The sequence below is a fragment of the Chinchilla lanigera genome, unplaced genomic scaffold, assembly GCF_000276665.1.
Source record: "Chinchilla lanigera isolate Chin_1 unplaced genomic scaffold, ChiLan1.0 scaffold00057, whole genome shotgun sequence".
NCBI lineage: Eukaryota > Metazoa > Chordata > Mammalia > Rodentia > Chinchillidae > Chinchilla > Chinchilla lanigera.
The window spans coordinates 5,437,052-5,464,595 of record NW_004955458.1 but is presented as its reverse complement, the minus strand read 5'-3'; the positions used below and the strand labels follow the sequence as shown (position 1 = coordinate 5,464,595).

Here is a 27,544-nt window from a genome sequence, read left to right as displayed (position 1 = left end):
GCGCGCGGGAGGGCGGAGGGAGGGGCGTGGCCGCGGGGGGCGCCCGGGTGGGAGCAGAGGTGTCGGTGGCGGGGTGGGGGGCTGAGGGGATGAGAGGGGAAGGTAAGCGGCCTGCGCTGCAGGTGTACCAGGAGAGAGGCTTGTGCAAAATGAGCGTGTGCAAAGGAAGAGCTGTGCAAGGGTCCGGGGTGTGAGGGTGTGAGGGAGGTGAGTGAGCAAGGGACGTGAGCAATAAGCACTTCTACACAAAAGCCTGAAAAGTGTGCAGGGCGTGGGGCTGTGGAAGGGATGAGTGTGGAAGGGACGGAGCCGGGTGTCTGAGAAGCACAAGCGTGTGCCTGTGAGCTGTGAGGGTGGGGAGAGCACGGGAATAGTGCTCCAGGTTTGGGCGTGTCTCTCCGGTACCCTCCTGCCCTCTCCTGCGCGGCGCCTCACCCCGCGACACGCGCACACGCTTAGCTCTTTGTTTCTGTGGGAGCCTTGACCCTGAGAGCCGGTTCCACCCGGCCCGTTCCATTTTCCCCTCCTTTACCCTTCTCTCCTCCCTGTCATCCCCTTTGCAAAGCTGAGGGAAAAGGGATTCTGGGGAAGCCCACGGGGTCAAAAAGGCTGGGAAAATTAATTACAAAAAAGTAATTAACAGAAGGCAGGGGGTAGAGCCAGAGACTGCTAAATCAAGGCTCCTCAACAGAAAGTGAGAGGGGAGGGACGGTAATGTTTTCATGAAGCATTCAGATGTTTTGGATGGACGAGTGAATGAATCAGAAAAAGGGCTGGAATTCAAGCACACAGAGCACGGCTTTTGTTCTAAAGACCTCGAGCTGCAGTGGGTCTATGTGAAAGGTGTGGCTGAGGTGAGGACTGCTGCTGTAGGAAGGAGTGTAACAAACTTACAGCCTTCCAGGAGGCTCACAAACCAACCAGCCTAGCACAGTAGCCAATCAGATATTCACCTCTCCAGCCCCTTAGCCAGCTCAGGCCTGCAGGTTCTTACTAGTTAGTGCTCCAGGTACCCGTGCCCGCAAGGGCTCAGACCTACAAGCATCAAGATGGAGAAACAAGGAGCTACCTACCAACATGTCTTGCATTTTGCCCTGAATCCTGATTTACGTTTATCTTCAAGTCTGAACTTTTACATTCTTAGCCAGATAAAGAAGACAGGGCTGAGGATGCAGCTCAGTGGTGCAGTGCTTGCCTAGTGTGAAGCTCTGAGTTCCAGAAAGAGAATGGAAGGAGTAGCAAACGTGATAATGAAATGCTTTTTTTTTGGTCTTTTTGAGACAGGGTCTCGCTATGCAGTTCAGGCTGACCTTGAGCTCACTTTGTAGCCCAGGCTGGTCTCGAACTCGCACCGATCCTCCTGCCTCAGCCTCCCGAGTGCCGGGATTACAGGCATGTGCCACTAAGCCCGGCAAAATGCTCTCCAATTTTATGGCCGGAGGTATAGCTCAGAGATGGAGTAAATGCCTAAAATGCACAAGGCCCTAGGTTTGATCTCCAGTGCCAAAAAAACATTTTAAATGACTTCATATTTTAGGCAATTTCTTATAAATGAGACTAATCCCTTACTCACACACTGCCAAAGGACTGGGAAGTACAGAATTTGGAGCCAACGAAACAAGGGAAACCAGAAAAATCTTCCTTTGTCCACCTAGGATGTCTGCGGAGAGAGTCATTTTTTTTTTAAATTTAATTTTATTTTATTTTAAAGAGTAAAAGAAGGGTAACATAATAATAGGGGGAACTTAGCAAATTACAGACAAAATGGTAGGAAATTATCAATGGTTATCGTTTTACATATTGTTATGTACAAAATAGTTTCTCAGGAAAACAAATAGACAAATAATAGTGAGTTAGAGACAAAAGAGGTAGGAGATTATCAAGAGTTGTTGTACTGTACTTTGGTATCTTCAAAGTGGCTTCTAAAGAAAATAAATAGAGCTATACATGAGTGACCTATTGAAAAATCATTAACTATTCTCAATGGTTGTTGTAGGAAACACATAATAATAAACATACTTCCATTTATGAAATAGGATAGGAACATTACAAACTTTACACAGTTATGGATAGATTAGTAGGAAAATATCAATGGCTGCTGTAGTACATGGTGGTATCTTCAAAGCGGTTTCTCAGGAAGACAGAGATATTCAAGAAGGATCTAATAAGTAGTTACAGCCTAAGGGTTGTCAAAAATAGCATATTACCTCCTCACCAGTGACTCCTTTCACTGAGGTATGACGGCTGGAAGGAAGGCCAGGATTGAAAAGAAGGACCGAGAGACTTGCACCTGTGTCTAGCAACAGGCTGTTTTCTTGTTCCTCCATAGTCATGATTACCCAGGGCTCCTCCATGGAGATGACTGTCTGGCCAGAGGGAGAAGGTAGACCATGCCCCAAGCGCTTTCATTCCTGTTGGACTAACTGGTAGCATGGGTCTGAGCTCTGGAGCCTCCACCTCAAAGGGCAGACCGATCTCCAGTGATTGGAGAGAGTCATTTAGAAACAGTTGTTTTTGGGGCTGGGGATTTAGCTCAGCGGCAAAGTGCCTGCCTGGCAAGCGCAAGGTCGTGAGTTCGGTTCCCAGTACCGGAGAAAAACCAAAAAAAAAAAGGAGTTGTTTTGGACAGAGAAAGCGACACCGGAAAAAGCAGAAAACACAAAGCCCTCCAACGAATCACAAGGGCTGCACAGGGCCACAAGTCATCCTCATAGTGTAGTGGTCTGCGGGGAATGTCTTCCCTGGGTCTGACATTACAGACACGTTATAGACTCGGACTGCTGAAAAGAACCTTTAAAATCAAGTATTCCTGTCTCTTGCTCATCACTAACTTCTCTACCTCAAGGGATCTGGTCTGTGCTTTAACACCCCAAGGAGGGTTGGAAGTGGGGAGAAGGGAAGGCATTACCTTGTCATTCTTCTGGTGGAATACTGTACTATTCTTCCTTCTGCCCTGTTTTTTTGTTTTGATTTGAGACAAGGTTTTGCTGTGTAGTTCAGGCTGGCCTTGAACTCACGATGATCCTCCTGCCTCAGCCTCCCAAGTGCTGGAACTACAGTCATGTGCGAGTGTGCCCGGCCTGTCCATGTGTTAATCCTAGTTTTGTCCTCAGATAGTTTTGTTGTTGTTGTTTGGAGACAGGGTCTTGCTATGCAGTTCAGGCTGGCCTTGAGCTCACTTTGTAGCCCAGGCTGGCCCCGAACTTGCTGTGATCCTCCTGCCTCAGCCTCCCGAGTGCTGGGACCACAGGCGTGCGCCACCACGCCCCGCTAGTCTATTGTTAACTATTATTTCAAGTAGCCTTACCACTACTTGAAAGGGCTAGTGACTGAGACACCAAAACAAAAACAAACCCCAAACTGGAAGCACTTAGTAAAATCGTTTTCAATGAATGAGTGAAACAAAGACACAAATGAGAACGCATTTTCCCATGGCGATGGAGCGGAAAGGAGACAGCATCGCCTCTAGTGCCCCTCACCCTCACCGGGATCGCTACCCCAATTCCTCAATTCCAACGTAGGGTGACTGAGAGACAAACCGAGACTGAACATGCGTTCAGGCTCAGCCTTCAGCCCGGAGTTGGCAGATGGGTGGCCCGGGTTGCTAGGACACCGCCTTGGGCTCCACCCTTCCTCGCCCCCACTTCCCCCGCTGCCCCGCCCGCGCAGCCTCGTTTAGGGTAGGCAGTCACGTGTCCCGCTGCGTAACCACACCTCTGCTCCTCCGAGCACTGTCCAGCGGTCACGTGTGATAGCAACAGATCACGTGGCTGCCAGGGTCCCTCCGCCCCGCCTCTCACGGCCCCCTCCCTGTCCAAGCCGCTCCGCCGTCTCCTCTGCGCATGGGTGGTGGTCACGTGTCCTGAACGTCCGGCGCTCGCCCCGCCCCCCCAGTTTCCGCGCGCCTCTCTGGCAGCTGGTCACATGGTGCGGGTGGGGGTGAGGGGCCCGCTCTAGCCCGCGGCCTGTGTCTATGGTCCGGCCCGCAGCGTCCAGCTGCCCCAGGCCGAGTTCTGGTGTATGGCTCCGCGGGAACCGGCTCCGAGGCCCCAGCTCTTAGCCTGGCGTGGGGTAAGTGCAGCCCCTTCCCTGGAAGGGGCACCGGTCCCCGCCCCCCACGGCTTCCCACGCGTGCGCCTCTCGGGCCGGCCCTGGAAGGGTCGCCCAAGGGCGGGAAAAGGGGCCTTTGTGGTCGTGGGAGGTGTCATTTCAGAGCCCGGCGTGGAAACTTCGACGTAGGTCGGCTGTTATGGGCGATCGCCTTTGTGTGGGTTGCAGTGATCCCTAAGGAAAAAAGCCCTTTTTCTGCTAGAACTTAATGTAGCCGGGGTGGGTGGGGAGTGGAGACCTGTGCGCCCCGGGGGCGCATCCTCTTGGGAGTGGAGCGGGGAGCTCGCGACGGGGTCTTGGCGCTGCTTTCTGCGGGAGTCACTGCCGCTGCAGCCTCGTACCGCTCCCGCTCTGGAAGGAACTTCGTGGGGGACACGGCTCTGTGATCGTAGGGTCGGCCCTGATCCGAGAATGGCTACCTCTCGCTATGAGCCAGTGGCTGAGATCGGCGTTGGTGCCTATGGGACCGTGTACAAGGCCCGTGACCCCCACAGCGGCCACTTCGTGGCCCTCAAGAGCGTGAGAGTGCCCAATGGAGGAGGAGCTGGAGGCGGCCTGCCCATCAGCACAGTGCGAGAGGTGGCCCTGCTTCGGCGGCTGGAGGCGTTCGAGCATCCCAACGTGGTCCGGTGAGAAGGCGGCGGAGGGCCAGCCGTGGGGGACCGGGGGAAGAGAGCGCGTAAGTGGGCGGTGTGCTCGGGACAGAGGCGGGCCCCTCCCCTGAGGAAGTGAGTGCAGGACACCATGTTGGATCAGAAGGGATTGACGGGATGACCATTCATTCCGACCAGGCTGATGGACGTCTGTGCCACTTCCCGAACCGACCGGGAGATCAAGGTGACCCTAGTGTTTGAGCATGTAGACCAGGACCTCAGGACGTACCTGGACAAGGCACCACCACCAGGCTTGCCAATCGAGACCATCAAGGTAGGCGGGGCGGATGGGACCTTTGTGGTATAACTTGGGATGATTGGCATAGTGCTGTTTCCCCTTAAGTCTGTACCTCTCCCTCCCGAACCAGGATCTGATGCGCCAGTTTCTAAGAGGCCTAGATTTTCTTCACGCCAACTGCATCGTTCACCGAGACCTGAAACCAGAGAACATTCTGGTGACAAGTGGTGGGACAGTCAAGCTGGCGGACTTTGGCCTTGCCAGAATTTACAGCTACCAGATGGCCCTTACACCAGTGGTCAGTGAAAAGATGGTAGCTCTGGTTGGGGGTGGGAGGTGGATTGTCCATAATGGTTGAGAGGTCCTGTTCTACGTTCTCAGTTAAGTAGTTGGGATTCGTAGGAGCTAGGATGGCCCTCACCTACCCTTTACTACTCCCGCTAGGTGGTCACGCTCTGGTACCGGGCCCCCGAAGTTCTTCTGCAGTCTACATATGCAACACCGGTGGACATGTGGAGTGTCGGCTGCATCTTTGCAGAGATGTTTCGTCGCAAGTACGTACGGGACCCAAAACCTTAAACCATCTTGAGTTCCCCAAATCTCTACTTATGAGCTGCATCCATACCCTGCCCATGCTTTACTTGGGTATGGCCCACCGTGGTGCCCGCAGCCAGAAGCTCTGAAATGTGGAATTACAAAGGTCTCTACTCCTATTTTGGAAAATAACGGCTACCTTGTATCGTTTCTCTCCTTAGACCTCTTTTCTGCGGGAACTCTGAAGCTGACCAGTTGGGCAAAATCTTTGAGTAAGTGCCCAAGGGGGAGGGAAGGCCTCTTCCATTGGGAGTCCTGTCTCTGCTTGAGTCTGTCCCTGGGGGTGGGAGCGGGAGGACCCCACTGATGGGAGTGCACCTGTCCGTGTCACAGCTTGATCGGGCTGCCTCCAGAGGACGACTGGCCGCGCGATGTGTCTTTACCCCGAGGAGCCTTTTCTCCTAGAGGGCCTCGCCCAGTGCAGTCGGTGGTGCCTGAGATGGAGGAGTCTGGAGCACAACTGCTGCTGGTACGAGGCGGGGGGCTGGGGTGGGAAATGGAGTGAGCAGCACAGAAGGGCCCAGACCACTGGTTCACCAGGCCGGTTTGGTGGAGGGCTGCAGTTTACATTGCTGCGTGAACGACCCCATGAAGGGTGAGGTGGAAACAGCCCTGCCCAGGTGTGGTCCATGTGGGCAGCAGGCTTCTCCCCCCCGCGGTTTTCTGACCTTCGCCTCTCTTCCCAGGAAATGCTGACGTTCAACCCGCACAAGCGCATCTCTGCCTTCCGAGCCCTGCAGCACTCTTACCTCCGGAAGGAGGAAGGTGACCCAGAGTGAGCAGTGCAGTGGCTGCCACAGAAGGGAGGGGTGCTGCCGTCTCCCTTCCGGACACTTGAGTGGAGCGAGTCCCCACTGAAGAGGAGAGCTCCGCCGTCGTCTCTGAGGCTGTGGTGCTCCTGCGATTTTTTACAGAGAATATTTTGTTGCCTTAATGACATTCCCCACCCACCCTCCTTTTGAGGCTTATCCTTCTCCGTGCCCCATTTCTCTACACTAAGGGGTATATCTCTTCCCCCACCTTACCTTGATGCTGGTCCTTTTTTATACAGGAAAACAAAACAAGACAAAGAAATGCGGTCTTTTTTCTTTTTTTTAATGTTTCTTTCTCTGATTGGCTTTGCCACTGGGAGACTGGAAAAACCACTGAAAAGGAAGAACTCCTCTGCAGAACCTGAAACTCTTCCTGAGTTACACAGGGCCTAGGCAGCCAGTGGCGCTCCTTGACTGGCAAAGAAAAAGGAATTTAAGGTGCTTCTTTGATTATGGAGCTAAAATGAGATTTATTTTTATATTCACTTCCTCAGACTGGGTCCCACACATTTAAGAGTTCTTCGTAGTTTTCTGGGCTTTGTTCCTGACTGATCCTTGGAAGCCAGGCCAGGTGTGTTGAGGCGGTCCAGCATGTAGAAGAGGGGAAACAGCTATAAATGACTCCAGGCCTGATCCGTGCACTCCCACAAGCTGTCCATATCCACACGGGAGAGAAAGATGAAGTTGTTGTTACTATGCCCTATGATATTACTCCCATCAAAATATGTCAAGGCCTAGTCAGTTTTAGAGTGGCAGAGGATCTGTCCTTCTTCTGAAAGGATACAGACTCCAGGTTTTCGTTATGGGAGAAGTAAAAAGCTGAGGGAGACAGCAGGAAAGAAGTCCAAAGGATCCAGAGTCTCATAGGAAGGCACTGGGGTTGGCTCGGGGATCCTTCTGATTCCGAAATCTCATTGCTAGCCAAACGCCAAGGATCTACAGAACAAAGGGACAGAGAGCGCAAATCAATTTTGAATCTGGGAGGGAGGCTTGGCCAAGGGTGCGCATGTGCGAGCTGGGGAACGTTACCTCTGTAAAGCTAAAGAAGAGTCCCACGCCCCCTAGGATTTTCAGAGCTTTATCTGAATGCTTCAGAAACTTTTCTCCACACATCTGGCACGTGGAGCTCCTGTTCTTGCAGAGCTGAGGAGAAGTGTATAAAAAGTGCAAAGTTGTTAACTTGTCCTGTGCAGATCATATCTGATTATATAAGATACATTTTTTTGGTACTGGGAATCGAACTCACGACCTCAGACTTGCCAGGCAAGTGCCTATGCCGCTGAGGTGTATCCCTGGCTCCTGTGCAGATCATTAAGGTGAAGGACCCTTAAAGTTACTCATTAGTATCTGACCAGTATCCCATAGAGTGAAATCTCACTTGGTCAAATCCCCATTCTCTGTATCCTTGCTTCCACCAACAATATTGGCAGAAGAGAGCTGCCAGAGAGAGTTAAATCTGCCAATTCGGACACTGTCCTTAGAGTTCTCATCTTTCTGTGTGCCTCGTCCCCGCGCCCTCAAAACTCACTGCATCGCAGGAAGCATCGTCTTGATACTGGGTTGTAAAGTTGAACAAACCGCAGCAGTCAAAACTTCTTTCCAGCTCATGCCGGGTTTCGTTGTGCATGACCCGCCAAGAGGCGTTAATGAAATCTGTCTGCAGGACACAGGCAAGGAAAGGGAAGTTAATCTTCCTACATCCTCATCTCCGTTCAAGTACGCGTCCCCATGAGAGCAAAGAGTCTTTCAGCCTTTCTCAGAAACACGGTATGTTGCTATTATACGCAGTGGTAAATGCGGTCTCAGCTTCTCTAGACCATCCTCATGAGGAATTATCCATGCGTCCCAGAGGAAGCAAATGGCTCAAGTCTGGAGTGGACTTCGGGGTGGTTAGGACCAGAGGAAGGGAACTGGGCAGGAGTGGGGTGGGGTGGGGCAGGGACAACTGTCAAGTAGTTGAAAGGGCATCCCCTTACCTGCTTGCTGCGGTTAATAGCCAGGCATGAGCAAGAGATTCCAAACTGGAAGATGAAGACCAGACCAAGGATGATCATGTACTGAGCAGAAGCGTCACGGAAAAAAATACCTAGACTCTTTCATGCTCCATTTAAATAACGGGTCTCATTCATAGGAATTACACAACCACAAGTTGAGGACAAAACCATTAGCCTTGTTTGTGGACCGGGATGTGGGGCAGAGCAGTGAGACATGTCCCCGAGACCTTTAGGCCTCTACCCTAAATCCCTAGTCAGCTCAGCCCTCCCAAGAACCCCAGTGCCGTCCCTCCAGGTCAGGATACGAAGAACAGCAGGACTTGGTGGTGGTTGACAGCACCCACCAGTCCCGCCACTGCGATAAGGAGCAGGAAAACTCCTACAGCAATGACGCCTCCAATGATGTGGATGCTGGACACCAGGCCCAGGCCCTTGCCCCAGGCAGCCACGCCAACCAGTAGCAAGCCCACCAGCTACAGGAGACAAACAGGTTACATCTCAAAAGAACCCTAGCATGCAGCACCACCACGGGCTAATACAAAGGAACGCGAGCAAAACAGGACAGTCGAGCTGGGTGTAAATGGGGGGTGCGATCAGAACTAGAAATATCCCCGGACGGTCTTCTCAAAGGAGGTCGCAAAGGCTGGGATGGGAGGGAGCAGGGTCAACAGTCTCGAAACAGACAGTCGGAGCCGTCAGCCCCGTCCATCGCTTCTATGTGGGGAAGAAATTGGCTCACGGAAGTGAGGGATGAGATTTTGTGCCCACAGCCCCCACCCCCAGACAAGCCCCTTCATCACCGGAAGTCTTCCTGCTTGCACGGAAGTCCCTAGGAATCCCCTCGTCGCCGGAAGTGCCTGGGAATCTTCCCGGAACCCCCAGTGCACCCCTCTCCCTGCCGGAAGTCCCCTGGAGATTCTCGCCACAGCCTTTCCACCCTGGCGCTTCCCCCACCTCCCAAACCTCACCATATAGACCACGTTGAGAGCGCACAGCGCATTCTTGGAGCAGGCAAAGCCACCACAAACCATCTCCCCAGCTCGGGGGACCCAAGTGGTCCCAAGGACTTGGGGGGAGGTATTGGGGACCGTCTCCTAAGACCTCCACAGCTTCTGTCTCTTTAAATCAAGGCCAGCCAAAGCAAGTGTCGGCCACCGACCCACCCCTGCTAAGGGATTGGCGAAGCTCGCGGCCAATGCAGGACGTCAGTGGCTTGAATGCCAGTCACTCTGGTTACGTCACCAGCCCGCCTCTCGGCCCCTCCCTTACTTTCTTCATTGGATGAAATTTAAACCTGGGGGTAGGGTTTCTAGACGTTCTCAGACCGCCCAGAGCCTTAACTTTAGAAGCCCGGATTGAAAACGCGAGCTTCCTGTGATCGGAGTTAAGAGGCCGCTGGTCGAGGAGGCCAAGGCGAAATTCAGGTGCCGAAGTCAGCGCTTGGGAGGCTGACGCCAGAGGCTCGCAGTTCAAGCCCGGCCCGGGCAGTTCAGCGAGCCCACCCCCGCCCCCTGTCAAAGAATAAAGGCTGGGGATGGAGTCAGAGGGTCTTCCAGAGCTGGACGGAAAGGGCTCCGCCCCTAGAAGGAGGGCTCTTCCCCGCCTCTTCCCCTTGTCCCGCGGTGACCTCATGATGACGATGACGCCATCCCCTGGTTGTTATTGTGTCACACTTGGGACTATCCAAAAGGAGCCCAATTTTGAGCTCTAGCCCGACCACAGAGGCTCTTCACGTTTGTGTGGCCACCAGGACAGGTGTTCTGTTCCCGAGCTCTTTGCGCCAGAAATTCAGGGTGGAATACAGCAGCCGCCGGCTGCCACAGTCTTTGTGACAAAGCCACAGGTGTGCTCAGCATCTTCAGAGCACATGCCTGACCCCTAGCTTGCAAAAGCTGACCCAGAGGGAGCAATCTGAGGTATAAACACAAGGGGGAGGAAGAGTCGCCACATTTTCACTCCGGAGGTGGGCATGGTGGTTGCTCAATACTGTAACTTCACTCTTGCACAAGTGCTTTCACAGTCTGCCCTTTTCATGAGAAAGGGCAAAGGGGTAATCCCTGTCTCTCCTAGGAGAAAGAGGCAGTCTTAGTGCAGCAACAACCACAAAAAACCCTTCACCAACCTCATAGAATGATTCAGTTGTGTGTACTTAGATTCTATGGCTGCCTAAGCAGTATAGTCTTACTGCTATAATCAGACTACTTAGTGTTCAGCTTTGCCCCCTACTAGCTGCAAACTCTCTGGGCCTATTTCATCTGTAAAGTGGGGACATGTAGTATACTTATCTCTAGCCTTTTTTTTTTTTTTTTTTTTTGTCTTTCTGAGACAGAGTCTCACTATGCAGTTCAGGCTGGCCTTGAGCTCACTTTGTAGCCCAGGCTGGTCTCAAACTCACAACAATCCTCCTGCCTCAGCCTCCCGAGTGCTGGGACTACAGGCGTGCGCCACCACTCCGGGCTCATACACCTCTTAACAACTTCTGGATTGTTATGAGGAATAAATGAGTTAGCATGAGCCAGGCATGATAGCACACGCCTGTAATTCCAGCACTTGGGAGGCTGAGGCAGGAGGATTGCTGTGAGTCTGAGGCCAGCCTTGGCTACAAAGTGAGTTCAAGACCAGCCTGAACTGCATGGTGAGACCCTGTCTCAAAACAAAGCACTACCTGGCTCATAGGAATATTCAGTGTTGCTACTGTTGAGGCTATCTTACAGATTTGTGTCTAATCCCAGCCTCATCTCCTTATCTCCCCACTACACAAATATTCACATATTTATAGTCTCCTGTCCTTCATACATTACTATCAAAATAGCCAGGAGAAGAGAAATTTGGCAGGGCCAGAGAGGTTCAGGCCTTGAAACAATTAAGTCAAGCTACAACTAACCCCCGCCCCACTCCCAGCCAACTCTCCTCCTCGGTGTCCATTTTCTCCTTCCGCGACTACTTTCTTTGCTTTCAGGTCCCACATTAAGAGCAAGACAATGGATTAGGGAGAAGGAGAACTGCGTAGCAAGCATCTTGCTTGTGTGTTTGCTGAAAGAGGTATTAAAATTGTAATTGGGGGACTGGGCTCAGTAGATTCTAGTAGATTCTAGCTCAGTAGCATAAGTGCCTGCCTGGCAAGCATGAGGTCGTGAGTTCAATCCCCAATACCGCAAAAAAAAAAAAAAATTGTAATTGGGCTATGTAGTGACTTCAACGCTAGCCTGAACTACATAGTGAGGCCCTGTCTCAAACAAACCAAAAATACATAAAACATTTAGACCTAGATCTGTATCTTTGTCTCACCAGTTATTGGCCTCTCTGTACCTCAATTTCCTTTCCTTCATAATGGGCATAAATAATTCCACCCCCTTGGGCCTGTCACAAGGGTAATATATACAGGCATATATTGTAAACTACTAAATGTTATACACATGCTAATTATTATAAAAGCAGTGAACATACAGCATGGTAGTTTTATGTGGTTATAGGTTACTTTCCTTCTCTATAACTCATTCTCCCTGAAACTAAAGGGGCCTTTTTTGTTTGTTTTGGTACCAGGAATCCAACTCAGGACCTCATGCTTGCAAGGAAGGCGCTTGTGCCGCTGAGCTATATCCCCAGCCCATGAAGGGGCCTTTTAAACAGGAAGTGGCTGCAGTGGACAGTTAAGGGAGGGCAACAATGCAAGATAGAAGCATGCAGCGCTCGGTGGTATATGTAGAGTTGTGAAGACAGCTGTCCCCTACAATTCAGGGCTGGGAGGTAGCAGATCACGTGTGTGGATTCTTATGTGTTTGACACAATGCACATCTGCAGATCTCCCAAGAGTTTTGGATTGTCTGTGAGACCTGGCTTGACACATTCTCCCAGAACCAACACCCACTTTAATTAGCTGCCTCCCACAGGAGGCCGTGGGACCTTGTTAAGGTCTCTTCCTCCACCTGCCTGGGGACATCATAGCAGGGCCTGGCTGACAGGGCAGGTAGGCCAACGCTAGAGGGGGTAGGAGGTGCAGAAGGTAGTTCTGTCCCAGGCTGTGGGTTTGAAACTCACCAGTCAGGAAGTGAGGCTGCCAGACGGAAGGGCGGGCTGCGGCGGAGAGTTCTGGAGAGTAGAGTTCTGGGGAAGAGCAGAAGGGCCTCTGGGGCTTGGGGTCTGTGGGGCCATGGGCTTCAAGGCCAGAGGTCGCTGTTAGTCTGGCAGGACAGGTCTGGGCAACATGCACGCCCAGAGGCAGTTAGCTGTAGCCACGGTGAGAGCAGAAATCCGACGCCATGAGGTGGCCAAGCAGGCTCTAAGCCGCCTCAGGAAGCTGGCAGAAAGAGTGAGTGACCCTGACCTCCGGGACAGCATCCAGGCCTCCCTGGGCACCATACGAGGTAAGAGAAGGCTCAGCCCCCAACTTGGATGTACCGGGGACCAGCAGGGGCACAGATGGGCTAGCTGTGTCCGGTGTCATTTCTTAGATACTTGCTAGTCCTCAAGATGGAGCTGGGACTCTGAGGAAAAATACATTTAGGGAGGATGGAAAATGACATGAGAGGTATTATTTTTTCCCCCCAACTCTGATCCTTCTCCCAGGAAAACAAAATGCAGGCCACTGTTTCGCTGACCTTCTTGGCAGTGAAGCGGGTGAGCGTGGGGAAGACGGGCTGTGACACCCAGGCAGACGTCGTCCAGCCTGGAGAGTCCCGAACAGGAAGCAGTCTGGGGCGGGAGGTTCTGGGACTGGATAATGTGTCCATTCCCAGGCCCCACTGAGGATCAGTGACCTCTTGTTCTCTAGATATAGAAAGAAACAGAGAGAGATAGATAGAGAGAGACAGAGAGAGACAGAGGCAGAGAGAGGGAGGGAGGGAGAGACCATGCGGAGAATCTCAGGCTCCCAGGTGCACACTAGCATTTAAACATGCTCTGCACAACCCAAGCACAGAGCGGTTAGAACCCTCCGCAGTCTCCTCTCCTCCCCATGTTCATGTTCCTGTCTTCCCCCCCACACACCTTCCGCTCTACCTCCTTAGTGCCATTAGAGCAAGTGATGACAACACAGGGAGGAAGTGCTGCCATGGCAACACCATCCGCCACATCCTCCTGCCCACCCCGGTCTTCAGGGCTGTGGTGGGGCCCTGGCAAGAATAGCGTCTCTGCATCCACAAGGCCTACCGCTAAGGAGCTGGTGGAACTGGATGTCCCTTCCAGCTTGCTCTCACTGTGTTCCCCTCTGAGATACCAAAGAACTCGCAAAGGCAGGCCTCGGCGCTCGCGGAGGGCATCTGGTAAAAGCACATCCTCCAGCGAACGGATCCTGAGCTCTTCCCACCACTTCAGTCTTCTCCTTTCTTTGCTGCCTAAGGGGAAGGGGGTGAGGGTGGGAGGAGGGCCTCCCTGATGGGAGAGGCCGCCTCTGCTCGTTGCCCTTCTGAGCACCGTGTCAGCTCCTCTCCCACAGTCTTTGATGGGACCTACACCTGCCATCTTCCCTGACAGCCTTAGCTGGAAAGGCAGGTCTAGAGAGAGGAGAGAGAGAGAGGGAGAGGGAGGAAGACTGCTTAGGCCAGGTAAAGAATCTCCCCTTACAAGTGCATGATGCATGCCTGTAATTCCAGCACTCGGGAGGCTGAAGCAGGAGGATTACCTGGAGTCTAAGGCCAGCCTGGATTACACAGAGAGACTCTATCCAAAAAAAAAAAAACTCCCTTTTTTCAGGGGAGAAAACAGCAGGGAGCTGTGGAAAAGTAGTAGGTGAGGTGGGTAGAGTCTGAGAAGACCCCAGTTTTTTTTTTCTTTTGTGGAGCTGGGGATGGAACCAGGGTTCCAGGGCCTCCTACATGGGAGGTAAGTGCTGCCCTCTGAACTATACCCCCAGCCCAAGATTCTCTTCTTCATAAGTGATTTGTTCTACACCTTCCCGAAGAGTCAGGATTCTGTTCCCATTGAACATCAAGGAAAACAAGCCATCAAAGGAAGGAAGACTAAGGCAGAGCCAACAGTTCTTCACAACGTCCTTCAAAAGACACTAGTGAAGGGTCTCCTGTCCTTTACTGGGGTCATCCTGGTTCTGCAGGAAGTCGGGGAGAAGCTGCCTCGACCTCCAAAACAGGACCTGGGAGGGCTTGGGCACAGGCCTTTGGGAGAACAAAGGGCACCCAGCATTCTGGCTCAGCCCCCCTACCCGCACCCCCCACCCGCACCCCCCACCAGGCCAAGCAAGCTGAGGGCTCTTGCCTCCAAGTGCCGCCCACGGTAGCACTTATTATAGTCTGGCTGCGTCAGGAGGGTGGGACGACAAATCAAGGGACAGGGAGGACTCTCCAAATCCCGGGGAGGGGTCTGCAAAGCTGCAGGAGACCTCCTTCCACCCAGCCCACCCTACCCCATGGGGGGTCAGCCTCTCCTCTCTGCCTGCCCTGCCGTCTTAGGCTTCTCAGTGAGGCTGGAGAACAGAGGGCCTTGAACTCCCAGGCCCCTCTGAGGGGTGGGCAACACAGCCACACAGAGCAAGCGGGGTCCATGGGTGGTGCTTACCTCCTCTTTAACCTTCTAAAAGCGCCGCCCCATAAACCTCAGGAGACTGAAGGGAACCCAGAAGAGGCCCGCTGCTGCTGCCTCGGCTGAGGGGGTCCTTATATTGGGGAGCGAAATAGCCCACAAGTGGGTAACCAGGTGTGAGGGTGGTGCCTTCACTAGCCCAACATCCCCTGGCAGGCCCCCACCCACTGTACACACAATCCGTCCTCTCTGCTTCTCCCTGCTGCTTCTGAGGCGCTCTTGGAGCTCCGGTTGCTATGGAGACTGGATGCATTTTGGTATGGGGGGGTGGCGATTGGTAGATGTAGTTTTTCTCCCTCTTCGTTAAACTGGGGCCTTGGTCTCACCCGGAAGGCTAGGCTCCTGAGCCCTCATATCCCCCTCCCCCCGCAGGCAACCCCCCCCATTCCCCCGCTAAGTTTCATGTTTGTCCCCTTCCCTGGGGAATGCTTCCCAAGTTCACTTTGGGACAGTCGGCCAAGTCAGGGCCCCACCAAAGCCCTAAATGTGGCGGTGGAGGGGACAGGCAGCTGGGTGGTGAGAAAATGAACGCACCCAGGTACAGAGGGGAGAGGAGTCCTGGGAAAAGGATTTCAGGGTTCCCTACTTTCCCACTTCAGCTCCCCTAGAATTGGCAGTGACCCCCACTTTGGTCCGTTTCTGGCGACTGTCCACCCAGTAGATCGACTTTTACTTTTGCCCCTAAACACCACGCCCCCTCAGCCGCTCCCTCACCTGGCTGGTGCGGGGAAGGGGCTCGGCTGTTGGCGGAGGTGAGTCCGAGTCCCAGGAAATCCAGCCCAGGATTTGGGAGGGAAATCCAGTCCTGGATTTTGTACCGCCCTCGCAGACAGCGGTGCTGGTGGAGAGGTGGGGGGAGATGGGGTGGGGGGGCCGGGGGCCGCCTCCTCCTCAATGTGAGGGGAGCGCCCGGACACAGCGCGCATCCGGACCCAGCCGAGCCCGGGCGAGGCCCCGGGACTCTCCGCCGAGATCTCACGCCCCTCCCCTCCTAGACCCCAGACCCGTGCGTTCCCACCCCCTCCCGCTCCCGCCTTCCTCCCCCGCCGCCTCCTGACTCTCCATCCCCAGCATCCTCCCCGCTCCCCTGCGAATCCTCCCCACGGCCAGCCCCGCTAGCTTCCCACCCTCAAGACCCCCTCTCCCGCCGCATCCGCGCCCCTGTCCCTTGAGTCCCGGCTCCCCACCCCTGCCTCTCCCGCACCGGTTCTTCTCCCCCAGCCTCCGGGCCCCTTTTCTGCCTCTTCCTCCGTCTCCCTCGTTTGCCCCCCACTACTGTCCTCCCCGCCCTCCTCCGCCCATCTCGGCGCCCCCACCCAGGCCGGGGTGCACGGTCCGGCGCGCCTCCCTGGAGCAGCACCAAGGTCCCGGGGCTCCAAGGGGGTGGGGGCGCAGGGCGGGGAGCATGGGGAGGGGGCGCCCCATGTGATGGGAGGGGGGCGCAAGCGGAGGCGGCGGAGGCGGCGGCGACAGCGGAGCCGGGCCGGAGGCTCGGGGGGTCCGGGGGCTGGGGGCAGCGAGCAGGGCGGTTCCATGGCCGGGCCCCCCTGAGGCAGTCCGGGGGAGTCCCCTCCCCTCCCCAGCTCGGGGCTCTCCGGGCCCCATGAGCCGGGGCGCGGGCGCGCTTCAGCGCCGGACAACGACCTACCTCATCTCGCTGACCCTGGTCAAGCTCGAGTCGGTCCCTCCGCCGCCACCTTCTCCGTCTGCAGTCGCGGCCGGCGCCCCCGGGGCCCGAAGCACCGAGCCTGGGGATCCGGGCAGTCCCCGCGGCGCGGAGGAGCCGGGCAAGAAGCGGCACGAGCGCCTCTTCCACCGGCAGGATGCGCTGTGGATCAGCACCAGCAGCGCGGGCGCGGGGGGCGCGGAGCCCCCGGCCCTGTCCCCCGCTCCGGCCAGCCCAGCCCGCCCCGTGTCCCCTGCTCCCGGCCGCCGCCTGTCCCTCTGGGCCGCCCCTCCCGGACCCCCGCTCTCCGGGGGGCTGAGCCCGGACCCCAAGCCGGGGGGCGCCCCCACCTCCTCCCGGCGCCCTCTACTCAGCAGCCCCAGCTGGGGGGGCCCGGAGCCCGAAGGCCGGCTGGGCGGCGGTGTCCCCGGCTCGTCCTCTCCGCACCCGGGCACCGGCAGCCGGAGACTCAAGGTGGCGCCGCCTCCGCCGGCTCCCAAGCCCTGCAAGACCGTGACCACGAGTGGAGCCAAAGCTGGCGGGGGCAAGGGCGCCGGCAGCCGCCTGTCATGGCCCGAAAGCGAGGGCAAGCCCAGGGTCAAGGGGTCAAAGAGCAGCGCCGGGACTGGAGCTTCTGCCGCCGCCGGGGGAGGGGGTGCTGCAGCCGCGACCTCTGCTGGGGTCGGGGCTGGCGCTGGAGCCCGAGGGAAGCTGTCCCCTCGGAAAGGCAAGAGTAAGACCTTGGACAACAGTGACTTGCACCCGGGACCGCCTGCCGGCTCTCCTCCTCCGCTAACCGTCGCAGCCACCCCGACTCCAGCCGCTGCTGTCAGCGTCGCCGCCGCCTCCGCGCAGCCCCCCGGGCCTGCACCTCCAATCACTCTGGAGCCTCCAGCTCCGGGTCTGAAACGGGGCCGGGAGGGGGGCCGAGCATCCACTCGCGACCGCAAGATGCTCAAGTTTATCAGCGGTATCTTCACCAAGAGCACAGGGGGGCCGCCTGGCTCCGGGCCCCCTCCCGGACCCCCAGGCCTGTCTTCTGGCAGCGGGTCCAGGGAGCTGCTGGGCGCAGAGCTCCGCGCCTCCCCTAGTGAGTAGGGTCAGGGCCCGGTAGAGGGGACGGGAGGGCGCCTGGGACGCCGGGGGTTGCGGCGTGTGGGAAACTGGGAAGGCTCTTCGTGGGGTGGGCGGATGAGCCAGGCTCGCCGCTCTGCCAAGGCCCGAGGCCAGGAATACGGGGCTTGCAGGGGTGAGCTGCTGCACTGTGCTATGCGCGGGGCGACTTGATTTCGGAGGGACTCGAGCCTGAGTTTTCCGGGGAGTGATGCCCTTGGGCAGGGCCACCTAGGCAGCTGCGCTCGGGGAGGTCTAGAGGGACGCGGAAGGTGCAGGGGGCGCGAAGCCTCAGTTTCCCCTGAGCACCTGGGGCAGGTGGCGTGACAGTGACCTTGCAGGCGGCTCCTCGCCAGGGGCAGGTCTCCTCCGGGTTGGGAGCAGGTTGGAAGCGGGCTCGTGGCGTTCTCCCTGCGCCGGCGGCAGGGGATTGGGCGGCCCGCGGGTGTGCGGGGCCGGGACGTGCTGAATATTTAAATGCGGAGCGAGAGGGGCGGAGGGGAAGCCTCGCGGCCCCCGCGGCCGCCCGCGCCCCGCAGCGGAGTCCACACCCGCGGGGCTGACCCCGAGTGAGTCGGGGGGCGGGACTGCTGCAAAGACAATTCTTACCCCGGGAGAGCTGGGGGGCGGTCCGGCGACGGTAGCGTTTTACTTATTTATTTCCCAGGGGTGTCTTTATTGCTATTTTCTAACCGGGGGAGACAGGCGGGGACTGGGAGGGAGGCGGCTTTGGCAGCGGGGGCGGCCCCCGGGGCTTGGCTCCGGAGCGGGCGGGAGCAGATGGCTCCGGATCCCAGCGTTCCCGCCGCAGCTGCGGCGCCCCGGGAACGTCCGGCAGTGGGGGCTGCACCCGGCCTGCGGAAGGAGCCTCCTTCCCCACAGGCCCGCAGCTTCCCCGGGCCCTGCCTCGCCGTTCTCTCGGAGGAGCTTTGGGAAGGCTGTGGAAGCGGGAAGCGAAGGAACACCCCTTGGGGTGTGGAGAGGAGCCAGGGCCTCCCCGACACTGACCTTGAAAGGGGGAGGGAAAGCCCGCACCTCAGTTTCTCCACAGTGACGTGGAGGCTGAGGAAGACCCACTCCTCCTGTCTCAGTACTTCCAGTCCGGCCCTGGGAACCTGGGGTCCGGGAGGAGCCCCTCTCCTCCTTCCAGAGGGAAGAACCCACCGCTGTTAGAACACTACTTTCTCAGTCTGGAGCAAGGACCCACGTTTGGGGATGTGCTTTAAGGAAGATGCCAACTGAAGTATTTTTGTCTTGCTGGCTCTGTTGCTAGGCAACCGCTGAGCGGCAGCAACAGCTGTGGGGAGAGCGGCTGGGATGGGAGGACCAGGGACCACTCAGACCTATCTGTTTCACACACCTCTCTGTGAAGGCGGGGTCCTCGGGGTTCAGGGAGCTGCAAAGAAAGGCTGAGGCTGAGGGTCTGCAGTCCTCCTGCACGGGAGCCCGCCCTCTTACTGCCCCTCTCCGTTGCAGAGGCTGTGGTCAATAGCCAGGAATGGACTTTGAGCCGCTCCATTCCTGAACTGCGCCTGGTAGGTAACCCAGGCCCGCTGTGCACTGCTTTAACTTCTCTGGCTCTTCTGTGAGAGCAGCGCTAGTTTCCGGTTCTCTTGCACCGTTGCGGGGCTCCACACATCTGTACAACTTTTCCTGCTCCAGTCCTTACGCTCTTTTCCCTGCCCGTACAGTGCTGTCTTCCAAGCCTCTCATTTTTGGCTTCTGGCCTTTGCCCCTTCGTGTTCTCTTGCCTAGAATAGGGTCTGTCTGTCTCTGTCTCTCTCTCTCTCTCTCACACACACACACACACACACATTTCCTAAACAACACAAGAAAGCTGGTCCTGAGCTGCTGACATTCTTCACCTCGCGGTCCACTTGAAGCTCAGGCTCATTTCTTACCACGCTGCTACCCAGTTGCTTTGGCCTGACTGCCTGTCATCCAGGCCCTATAGGACCCGCTTGGGTGGATGAACACTGCCAGTCCCTTTGGGTGCTCTGACTTGCGCAGATCCAAGCATCTGTCTCCTTCTTCATTTTACCTCTGCTCCTCAACCTTGCTTTCAGGGTGTTCTGGGTGACACCAGGAGTGGGAAGTCATCACTCATCCACCGATTCCTGACTGGCTCATACCAGGTGCTGGAGAAGACCGAGAGTGAGTTCTCCGGAGCCCAGTGAGCTAAGGACTGGGGTTGGGGGCCGTAAGGCCAGTGACTGGGCAGGTATGGAGACGAGGGGGAAGGATGAAGCCGAACTAGGTAGAGTTCAGGGAAAAGTTGGGTGACCTGTCACCTCTGAGCTGTGTATCCTCAACTGTTCCGGACAGGTGAGCAGTACAAGAAGGAGATGTTGGTAGACGGACAGACTCATCTGGTGCTGATCCGAGAGGAAGCTGGGGCCCCCGACGCCAAGGTGAGGGGTGGAGGAGGTGGGCTGGGTAGGCTGACCGGGGTTGGTACTGGACCAGGGAGGGGGCCCTGGCTTCCAGGTCTCCCTTGCATAATGTTCAGAGAAATGGACCTGTCTGATGCTCCATGTGCCTTCCCGCCCCCCGCAAGTTCTCAGGCTGGGCAGATGCTGTGATCCTCGTCTTCAGCCTGGAGGATGAGAACAGTTTCCAGGCTGTAAGCCGTCTCCATGGGCAGCTGAGCTCCCTTCGCGGGGAGGGGCGAGGAGGCCTGGCCCTGGCGCTGGTGGGGACACAAGGTGAGGAGGGATTGCGGAAGCACTGCTTTCAGGGGAGCCCGGCTGCCTCTTGGGTATTGCTCAACATGAGCGTGAACTTGGTAAGGTGTGAAAAGGGCTCCTTGGATTTCAGTAACCTTCTATAGAGAGCTGATCTCCAGATAAGGTAGTCACAAAACCAAACACAGACTTCCCAAGGTCCAAGCGGAGAAGAGGGACTGCCAAGGAGGAAAGGACAGTCACCATAGCCATCTCCTCTCCTCTCCTGAGATGTCACCTGCCTTGTATTCCCACGCTGTCATTTCCTGATGGAACCACAAGACACACAGAAAATCTTACATAGTATGGAAAGGAATCTTTCCATTTCCCGCTTCCTACAGCTGGGTTAGGCTGGTACCTTTAAGAAGAACTTAATCCGAAAACAAAGGAGATGCTGGAGAAAGCCAGAGTGCAGGAAACCTTTTAGTTCTCAGAGAAGTGACTTAGAAGCTGAGAGACTCTCCACCACAGCAGGAAGAGCTCTTCTTTCCGGTGCTACCTGAGTCAGGCCGCCAGAACTTTCTGTGTGGATGCTTGTGCTGCAGGTGCTGGCCTCCATCTGGTAGTTACGGCCTGTTTCTACTGCAGAGTGAACGGTCCACCTGTTACCATGGGCATCCGGCCTCCTCCGGTGCACATGCCTGGTGTCCTCTCAGGGGAGGGGTCCACTGGGGTGCAGGGCACAGGGATTCTTCCTTGTGAGTCTCAGCCACTTCAAACCTCATCAACAAGCTCCACTCACTTCTGGTTTTATTTTATTTTATTTTTTGTCTTTTTGAGACAGGAACTAGCCATGCAGTTCAGGCTGGCCTTGAGCTCACTTTATAGCCCAGGCTGGTCTTGAACTCGAAACGATCCTCCTGCCTCAGCCTCCCGAGTGCTGGGATCACAGGCGTGCGCCAACACCCCTGGCAACACTCACTTCTGGAGTATTCCTTGAACACACACACACACACATACACACACACACACACACACACACACACACACACAACTTCTCATCCTGGCTCCTTACAGGAAGCTAAGTTTGTGAGCTGGGTCCAGAACTCAGTGGCTTAGACACTCCACTCGACCTACAGACTGACAGACTGCCACCCTGCACCTCCCATGCACCCAGCCTGACCCTGGAGCACAAGGGCAAGGGGATCATGAACAGCAGGGAAGGGGCCTCTCATCCAGTCCTGCTCTTTTCTGCTCTCAGACAGGATCGGTGCTTCCTCCCCTCGGGTGGTGGGCGATGCCCGTGCCCGGGCTCTATGTGCAGACATGAAACGCTGCAGCTACTACGAGACTTGTGCGACCTACGGGCTCAACGTGGATCGGGTCTTCCAGGAGGGTGAGTGCGGCAATACCAGCGTATGTGGGAGTTGGGGAGCTGTGAGCCTGGAGTATTCTAGAGGCGCCGCATCTAAACCTGTCTGTGATAGGCCATTAGCCTCTGCGCAAGATCAGGGAGGCCTGAGAGGGTTTGCTTAATAGAAACATGGTCTCTCTCGGGGCTGCAGACACTGGCGAGCCCACAGCTGGCCTGGTGGCCAGTGATAAGGAAGCTGGGGCTTACGCTGTCTCCTGGGGCTTTCTCAAGCTGGGCGTGGAAGGTGGTCTTGGGTATCTGCCCTGTTCACGCCTGCTCCCTCTCCCCCGCCACTCAGTGGCCCAAAAGGTGGTGACCTTGCGCAAACAGCAACAGCTTCTGGCTGCCTGCAAGTCCCTGCCCAGCTCCCCGAGCCACTCAGCTGCTTCCACCCCTGTAGCCGGGCAGGTGAGTTGATGTTTCAGAGACAAAAGAGGAGCGAGGCTGGGGATCCAAACGCAGGTACGAAAGGATGCTGGAGGAGCTGGCAACCGGTGGAAATGGCAGGTAGTTTTTGTAGAAAGTGCATCGGGCTGAAAGTCACCCAGGTTTGAGATGCCCTTTGCAATGTCCTTGGACCAGTCCCTCAACCCCCAAACTTATCTGAAAGATGGTGTGGTACGATATTTGTAAAGTCCCTCTATGCAAAACTGAGAGCACTCTTGCCAGGTGTGGTGGTGCACGCCTGTAATCCCACCACTCGGGAGGCTGAGGCAGGAGGATTAGTGCAAGTTTGAGACCAGCCTGGGCTACAAAGTGAGCTCAAGGCCAGCCTCAACTGCATAGCGAGACCCTGTCTCAAAAAAAGACCAAAAAGCCCCACAAAACCTGAGAGCGCTCTAAACAATGCTGGTCAGAGTTTTCCTTATGCACGATAATGTCAGTGAATAGTGATGACCCCAGGGAATGTCGCCAATTCCCCATAACTGGGTGGAAAGGAAGCTTGGTGGAGGAGCGATCGCTCAACTCTGCCCGCTGTTCCTTGTCCCCAGGCTAGTAACGGGGGCCACACTAGCGACTACTCTTCTTCCCTTCCGTCCTCCCCCAACGTGGGTCACCGGGAACTCCGAGCTGAGGCGGCTGCAGTGGCTGGATTGAGCACCCCAGGATCTTTGCACCGGGCAGCCAAACGCAGGACCAGCCTCTTTGCGGTATTAAACATCCCCGCCCTCCTGTCCTGTGTTACCTGCCCACCTTCCCTAGTTCCCAGAGCCTCGGGCGGGCCTTCCTTCGTTTGTCCTTCCTGTGCTTCATCTGACGGATCCCAATAATGGTTCTAGAATCGTCGGGGTAGTGACTCTGAGAAGCGGAGCTTGGACAGCCGGGGAGAGACGACGGGGAGTGGGCGAGCCATCCCCATCAAACAGGTGAGTGGCCCCAGGCCAGGCAAGGCTGGGGTCAGCCGGGCTTAACTGCCTTGTCTGTCACATGTGTCTTTCCATATTCTAGAGCTTCCTGCTAAAGCGAAGTGGCAATTCCTTGAACAAAGAGTGGAAGAAGAAATACGTGACCCTGTCCAGTAACGGCTTCCTCCTGTACCACCCTAGCATTAACGTGAGTGGCAGAAAGCGGGCCACACGGCCCAGCCTTGGAAGCCCTTCCTGTTCTACCTTGCGCCTCTGACAAGCATGAGTATCACTTCCGGGAAGCTCTAGTCCTGTTCACTTAAGTTTAGCAAGCATGGTTTTTTTTTCTTTTCTTTGTGTGTGTGTGTGTGTGTGTGTGTGTGTAACTTTTTGAAGCAGGGTCTCGCTCTGCAGTTCAGGCTGGCCTTGAGATCACTTTGTAGCTCAGGCTGCTCTTGAACTCAGGACAGTCCTCCTGCCTCAGCCTCCCAAGTGCTGGGATTACAGGCGTGCGCCACTATGCCCAACTAGCCAGCATGTTAAGAGGCTACCATTTGTCAGTGCTGGGGATGTGAAGGTCACTTCATCTCCCCAGGAACTTAGTCTACTGAAACAGCACCCATTATATCCGGAGGTAATGCTAGGCTGAGCTTGATGGGCCCACCCCCAGAAGCTCACCCCAGCCCAGCCAGCACTCAGAACCCCATCCCATTCGATTTACTGCTTCCCAGCACCCTCAGAGACCCCAGCCTCCCATATACTCTCAACCCCTGTACCCCTCCAGGATTACATCCACAGCACCCACGGCAAGGAGATGGACTTGCTACGAACAACAGTCAAAGTCCCAGGCAAGAGGCCCCCGAGGGCCATCTCTGCCTTTGGCCCTTCGGCCAGCATAAACGGGCTGGTCAAGGACATGAGCACCGTCCAGATGGGCGAAGGCCCTGGTGAGTGGCGCTCGTGACAAAGGGGCAAGAGAGGAGCTGGGGCTGGAGAAAGGGGCGGGGAAGGAGTGAAACGGGGCTGGCACCGGCTAGGCGGGAAGGAGGGTGATCCAGGGGTCACGTATGCGAGGGGGCCAGGTTCACGGGGTTCATCTCCTTCCTCTTCTGACAGAAGCCACTATTCCCACACCAAGCCCCAGCCCCAGTTCCCTGCAGCCACCACCAGACCAGACATCAAAGCACCTGCTGAAGCCAGACAGGAATTTGGCCCGAGCCCTCAGCACTGGTCAGTGGGATTGCCCTCCACGCACTGTCTCCCACATGCAGTGGGGTGCTGGAGGCCGGGATGGGGCTCAGTGGTAGGGCGCTTGCCTGGCATGTGCAGAGCCTTGGGTGCAGTCCCCAGTGCCACAAAAAAAAAAAAAAAGAAAGAAAGAAAAAAAGGAGATAGAGAGAGAGGCGACTTACAAATGGAGTGTGGGTGGAAAGTGAAATCAAGGTGGAGGCTCGGAGCTGAAATACATGCCGGAGTGAACACATGGAGTGTCTGCTGGGTGCCCGGCACCCAGCCCAAACACACTGTCTGTCATGCTAGTTAAGGCAAGTGAGCTCCACAGCCAAGCTGCCTGAGCGTCCCAGCTCGCCTCGTGGGCAAGTTACTTGACTTCTCTTTGCCTCGGTTTCCTCACTGATAAAATGGAGACGGTAGTTTCTACCTCACAGGATTACTTCAGGCTTTAAAACAAACTGAGAACAGTGTCCAGCATTTTGTCAGCCGTCCGAGTTTGGAATGTTTGCAAATACATTAGCAAGTAGCATTGTAACAGCACAACCACCTTAGTGGGTCAAGATTATTATCCCCATTTTAGGGATGAAGAAACTGAGGCTCAGAAGACTTAAGTGACTTGCTCGAGGTCTGAAAGCCCGTAAGTGGGAGAGCCTGGATCTGAGTGCAGGTCTGACTCTAAACCACTCATCTGCCCCACCTCCCATCCCCAGGAATGATCCAAGGGGATCTCGTGGAGAGGGACAAAATGCCAAAGCTAGTTCAGGGGAAGAGACAGGCTATGGAGGAATCAGGAAATCTGAGGCAGCTGTGTCCCCCTCCCTAAGACTGTACCCCATCTGGAGACCTGAGCCCCCTGAGTCGGGAACCCCCGCCTTCTCCCATGGTGAAGAAGCAGAGGAGGAAAAAGCTGACAACACCATCCAAGACTGAAGGTGCAGCCGTGCAGGCTGAAGGTGAGACTCTGGCGGGCAGCTCCATGCCCGCCTGGACCCGCGTCCTAACCAGCGTCAGATCCCTGGCCTCCCTCCTGCAGCAGGAGGACAGCGCCTGAGCTCGGTGCTTGGCTGTCACTACCACTGCACACAAATTCGAGGAAAAGCGGACAGTCCTGCCTGGCCCCTGTCCTTCCCTGCTCCTCAGCCAGCGCCTGTACCCCAGCGGTCCCCTGCCCGTTCTCAGTGACACCCAGAAGTCTGTAGCTCCTGCTCCCTCTCCTGTCGACTCTGTAGTGCCCGTCCTGCACTCACCGCCACTTATGACCCCTGCACCCCCACCCCTGTGCCTCGTTCTCCGTCCACAAACGCCCTGACTCCTGGACTCCGGCAGCCCACCCTCTTCTCCCAGTAACTGGGTGATGGTCATTTCCTCAGCAATCCCTGACTACAGTAATCCCTGCGTTCCTGTCACCAGCCCAGGCCTCTGGGACTGCTCCTGAGCCCCAGGGCCCCCTCCTCCCAGCCGCCCCCGCAGCTCCGGTCTGTCCCCCATGTTCACTCAGACCCAGACTCTCCCACCTGCTGCAGAGACCTGGCTCCTCTCCCGGCGTGACAACCCCACGCCCCTGCTCTCTGCTGGGCGCTCAGACCCGGCTTCCAGATCTGCCTACTCTCACGGCTCTTGGCGTTCGCTCCACTCTGCCCCGGGGCCACTGACTTTAGTTCTGCTTTCTCTCCCCATCTGTCTGTCCTGCTTTGTCTCTGGCACTGTCCGTCACTGTCTCTCCATCTCTCCCTCTGCCTTTTCCGCCTCCTTTCTTGGTCTCTCTCTGTTTTGCTCTCCATTCTATCTCTGTCTCCTTCGCTTCGGGAAACCAGCCAAGCGCAAAATGTGGAAACTAAAATCCTTTGGTAGTTTAAGAAATATTTATAAAGCAGGTAACAGGTGGGGAGCTGGGAGGGGCGCTCAGCTGCGGTGCAGAGGGTGGGGGTGCCCCTGCCTCACCCTGCATGTGCTTGGGCTTCCTGCTGTCCCCGCCCTGTGCTCCCCCCCCACACTACTGCCCCATTCCCAGGGGCTCGGGCTGGACGTCAGGGAGGAAGGGCTTGGGGCAGGCAGCCCCTGCTCCAGCTCCGTCCCTCATGACCCCCTCCCGTCCCCCGCCCAGAGGAGAACTTTGAGTTCCTGATCGTGTCCAGCACTGGTCAGACATGGCACTTTGAGGCGGCCAGCTTCGAGGAGCGGGACGCCTGGGTCCAGGCCATCGAGAGTCAGATCCTAGCCAGTCTGCAGTGCTGCGAGAGCAGCAAGGTCAAGGTGAGGGTTGGAGGGGTTGAGGGGTGGGAGGAGAGCGGCGCGCCTGTAAGAGCAGGAGGAGGAGGGGGCCGCCCAGAGGGGCAGCCAGTGCTGACCCAGCCCCCTCTGCAGCTGCGCACAGACAGCCAGAGCGAAGCCGTGGCCATCCAGGCAATCCGGAACGCCAAGGGAAACTCCATCTGTGTGGACTGCGGGGCCCCCAGTGAGTGCAAGCGGGCAGCAAAGGCGTCTGGGAGATGGCACGGTGGGCTAGGGAGAGTGGGTTGCAGGAGTCGGTGAGTACGCGGGTCCGCCTGTCCGCGCTGCCCAGTGGCGAACCGACGCCCGCGCTCCGTCCCCAGACCCGACGTGGGCCAGCCTGAACCTGGGCGCGCTCATCTGCATCGAGTGCTCCGGCATTCACCGCAACCTGGGCACACACCTGTCCCGCGTTCGCTCGCTCGACCTGGACGACTGGCCGCGGGAGCTGACCCTGGTGCTGACGGCCATTGGCAACGACATGGCCAACCGCGTGTGGGAGAGCGACACCCGGGGCCGCGCCAAGCCCACGAAGGACTCCTCGAGGTAGCCGTGAAGGAACGTCTCGGGGGACCTGCGGCTCCCCACGGGGCCTGCGGGCGGGGCGCCGAGGTCCCGAGAGCCCTTTCACTTGGCTCCTTGTCCTGCAGGGAGGAACGGGAGTCGTGGATTCGCGCCAAGTACGAGCAGCTGCTGTTCCTGGCGCCGCTGGGCAGCACGGAGGAGCCGTGGGGCCGCCAGCTGTGGGCCGCCGTGCAGGCCCAGGACGTGGCCGCCGTGCTCCTGCTCCTGGCCCACGCGCGACACGGGCCGCTCGACGCCAGCGGGGAGGACCCGCAGCTGCGCTCCCCGCTGCACCTGGCGGCCGAGCTGGCCCACGTGGTCATCACGCAGCTGCTGCTG

The 27,544-nt window shown here is 56.7% G+C and overlaps 3 protein-coding genes across 3 annotated transcripts in view; 2 read left to right on the top strand and 1 right to left on the bottom strand.

Annotated features, from left to right (window-relative positions):
* The first annotated feature begins 3,877 nt into the window (after window positions 1–3,877).
* Window positions 3,878–6,669, top strand: Cdk4 (cyclin-dependent kinase 4). Its single transcript, XM_005397414.2, has 8 exons — window positions 3,878–4,071; window positions 4,503–4,739; window positions 4,902–5,037; window positions 5,132–5,299; window positions 5,446–5,555; window positions 5,757–5,807; window positions 5,929–6,064; window positions 6,282–6,669. The coding sequence occupies exons 2-8, from the start codon at window positions 4,522–4,524 to the stop codon at window positions 6,372–6,374; spliced, it is 912 nt and encodes a 303-aa protein (XP_005397471.1). The 5' UTR covers window positions 3,878–4,071; window positions 4,503–4,521; the 3' UTR covers window positions 6,375–6,669.
* A 14-nt stretch (window positions 6,670–6,683) lies between these two features.
* On the bottom strand, window positions 6,684–9,584 carry Tspan31 (tetraspanin 31). Its single transcript, XM_005397412.2, has 6 exons — window positions 9,370–9,584; window positions 8,707–8,874; window positions 8,384–8,464; window positions 7,936–8,064; window positions 7,437–7,550; window positions 6,684–7,343 (listed from the first exon to the last, which is right to left on the bottom strand). The coding sequence occupies exons 1-6, from the start codon at window positions 9,430–9,432 to the stop codon at window positions 7,269–7,271; spliced, it is 630 nt and encodes a 209-aa protein (XP_005397469.1). The 5' UTR covers window positions 9,433–9,584; the 3' UTR covers window positions 6,684–7,268.
* Window positions 9,585–16,394: 6,810 nt separating this feature from the next.
* Window positions 16,395–27,544, top strand: part of Agap2 (ArfGAP with GTPase domain, ankyrin repeat and PH domain 2) — a gene marked incomplete in the record, with an annotated part of 11,658 nt that continues 508 nt past the window's right edge. Inside the window, 18 exon segments of the mRNA XM_013520942.1 lie at window positions 16,395–17,691; window positions 19,191–19,249; window positions 19,781–19,868; window positions 20,040–20,125; window positions 20,272–20,419; window positions 21,639–21,773; window positions 22,090–22,199; window positions 22,784–22,942; window positions 23,072–23,158; window positions 23,241–23,345; window positions 23,922–24,084; window positions 24,254–24,367; window positions 25,195–25,323; window positions 26,185–26,244; window positions 26,475–26,623; window positions 26,735–26,825; window positions 26,965–27,187; window positions 27,292–27,544. Coding sequence (XP_013376396.1) covers window positions 16,539–17,691; window positions 19,191–19,249; window positions 19,781–19,868; window positions 20,040–20,125; window positions 20,272–20,419; window positions 21,639–21,773; window positions 22,090–22,199; window positions 22,784–22,942; window positions 23,072–23,158; window positions 23,241–23,345; window positions 23,922–24,084; window positions 24,254–24,367; window positions 25,195–25,323; window positions 26,185–26,244; window positions 26,475–26,623; window positions 26,735–26,825; window positions 26,965–27,187; window positions 27,292–27,544 — 3,312 coding nt within the window.